The sequence below is a fragment of the Hyposmocoma kahamanoa genome, unplaced genomic scaffold (assembly GCF_003589595.1).
Source record: "Hyposmocoma kahamanoa isolate Upper Pololo Valley unplaced genomic scaffold, ASM358959v1 117, whole genome shotgun sequence".
Lineage (NCBI taxonomy): Eukaryota > Metazoa > Arthropoda > Insecta > Lepidoptera > Cosmopterigidae > Hyposmocoma > Hyposmocoma kahamanoa.
In genome coordinates, this window is record NW_020653397.1 from 261,538 (window position 1) to 264,092 (window position 2,555).

A 2,555-nucleotide genomic window follows, 5' to 3' on the forward strand; every position below is an offset into this window, starting at 1 on the left:
TGCACACGGTGTGTGCGTATGCGCACGCCGCGCTGTATGAAGTGTATCTAATCTAAGCCAGTGCGACGCCGCCGAGGGCTCTCGATCAACTTGTTACATTTTACATTGTGATATTATTATTACAAAAAACACGAGTTAAACAAAGGAACAAAATCAAATCTTTTGTCCATTCAAAGCTTTTTCTAAAACGTCAAACCAGCTGTACCTCGCGGCGTGCATCACATAGACGTGTGACGAATTTACATTATAACATGATTCTCAGACGAGTTCATCAATTTGTCACCACCTACGAGAGTGTGTGTTCAGGATACAACTATGTATCAACCGGTAAATCAAAAAAGTGTTAACGTGCAATCCGACCGTGATCATAACTTGCTGCATTTAACTTGGTGACATCGTCAAATGAAGCTAACGCCGCGTTGCTGCTAGACCTAGAGCACTACACATTCATGGATTTGTTTCCTGACACAAAACCATAAGACATCGACGGACACGATGCCTTTCATTACACGCTGGACCGTCATTGTTGTGGGATGCTGTACAATAGTCATCTATTACCTCGTTGCCAAGGGTGAGTGACGACATAAATACGAATTAATAAAAATCTGCGCAGGGTGTTGGATTGTTTGTTAGTCTCAGAAATAACGTCGGAGCTACAAAGTTAACTGTAATGACATTTATTTGGCAAGTGCTCCCTATAAAATTGGGATAATGCCGCATGCAAAACCTAGTGATACACATATATGTACGGTTTCTATGCATACACCTTGAATTACATCGCGATGGTAGCGACGACGGAATTACTTCGCGTCACGATCTCGCTGATAAGATAGAGTTAGTACAAAAATAAAACTAAATTAAATTTCCTTAACAATAAAAATAAACAAATAATGTACATGTATTTAGTATACGGACTGACGATATTAGGTCTGTTACCGACCGGATCTCGTTTTTTTATCTAATCGATGACGTACAATAAATGAAATTCACATTTTATTCTATCGCTATCACACAGATATTGTTTTGTTGAGGTATATTTTGTTCTTTCTTTGGATGTGTTGTTTCTTAAATGGTTCCTACGTTGTAAGGATATTTTAAACATGACGTTTCTACACTCTGACAGTTAAAAAACTCGACGGCCAATGAGAATAGGAAAAAAAAAATCTTAAAATCAATAGATATTGATACATTTATAATTATAAATTTTAAACAAATTATCTATGTAACTACAAACTAAGAAAGCAGTATTCAATGGAGGTTATTGGTTTTCGTCATATTATACAAAACTAGTTGTAACAAAGTTTTGGGTATACCTACATGTAAATGGCAAACGGACATGAAATTCTCAAATTCAACATGTTGTTCCATACTAAATAGACACTAGATAGTCTTACTATTTTAAACTGAAAAAAGTGATTGAAAGTTATATGACTCTATAGGCTTACCACGCGTGCATAGCTTCTACTTTGAGCTAAGGTATGTTTTGTGGAAATTCGTTAGGTGTTTCGTGTTTCGTGTTTTGTGCTCAAATACTTAAACTGCCGTCCGCTAACTATAACGCGGCTAAGTGATAAAATATTTATTTAATAAGTATTTTTTATAATAAATATTATTTATTATAATAAATATTGTAAACTCAGTAGTTTATCAGAATCCCCCGCACGCGGATACATAACGTTAAGCCCCATTCACACTATGGTACCTTAAACAATATAAGCTTACAAAAAATACTCTTATTATATAAGTAATAAATATATTATTACAAAAAAAAATAAAGGTGAAAAACGGGTGAAAAAAAGACGAAAAACAAATGAAATTGCAGCTATATAATACTAGCTAAGCTACGTTAAATTGATACTATCATTTACCTAAGCATATCTAAAAACTGTCCTACAGTTATACCATTATTCAGTAATTTCAGCTGTACTTCTTTAATGAATTTATCATTTGTTGTAGCTTTTGTTCAGAAACTCTTTTCAATGCATTTAACAATTGTATGATGTTGGGGCGTTTACGGCCAATCAGTTTAATTAAACCAGAGATCCAGCTTTCGCAAGAATTGTTAGTTCGATGTCTTTCACTGAACACCAACCTCATTTTTCTAACGTCGTCGTTCTTGAGCCAGTATTTCATATAGTTTCCTAACTTCATTATGTGATTACAACTTTACTTACATTTAACTTAGGGGATTCTAATGCACTGTTGAGTTCACAAAGATCCCCTGGGGGATTGGGCTAAGGGATCCTGGTGGACTCAACGAGTAAAGCCGGGAGAGCTACGGGAGTTACCTGCAATTTAAGGCAAACGAATAACATACTTTAAGGGACTTCTGTTATAAACGTTTACCGGGACCATGTAAAACCCTTTAGAAAAATAAACAGGCACTAAAGTCAAAGTCAAAGTCAAAGATTATTTATTCCATAGGTAAAATACATTTACACTTGAAAACGTCACATTTAAGCTACTGCTCGTTCACTACGCTAACCTCCCTGAGAAGAACGAGCAAGGAACTCTAGGGATTGCTCTTTTCAAATAAACTTAAATGCTATGGAATA

The 2,555-nt window shown here is 35.3% G+C and overlaps 1 protein-coding gene across 1 annotated transcript in view; it reads left to right on the forward strand.

The window, feature by feature from the left end:
* The first annotated feature begins 384 nt into the window (after window positions 1-384).
* The window catches only part of LOC113239887 (high affinity copper uptake protein 1-like), a 44,981-nt gene continuing 42,810 nt past the window's right edge, over window positions 385-2,555 (forward strand). Inside the window, exon 1 of the mRNA XM_026477047.1 lies at window positions 385-571. Within this exon, the coding sequence (XP_026332832.1) occupies window positions 496-571 (76 nt within the window). The 5' untranslated portion in view covers window positions 385-495. The remainder of the gene's footprint in view (window positions 572-2,555) is intronic.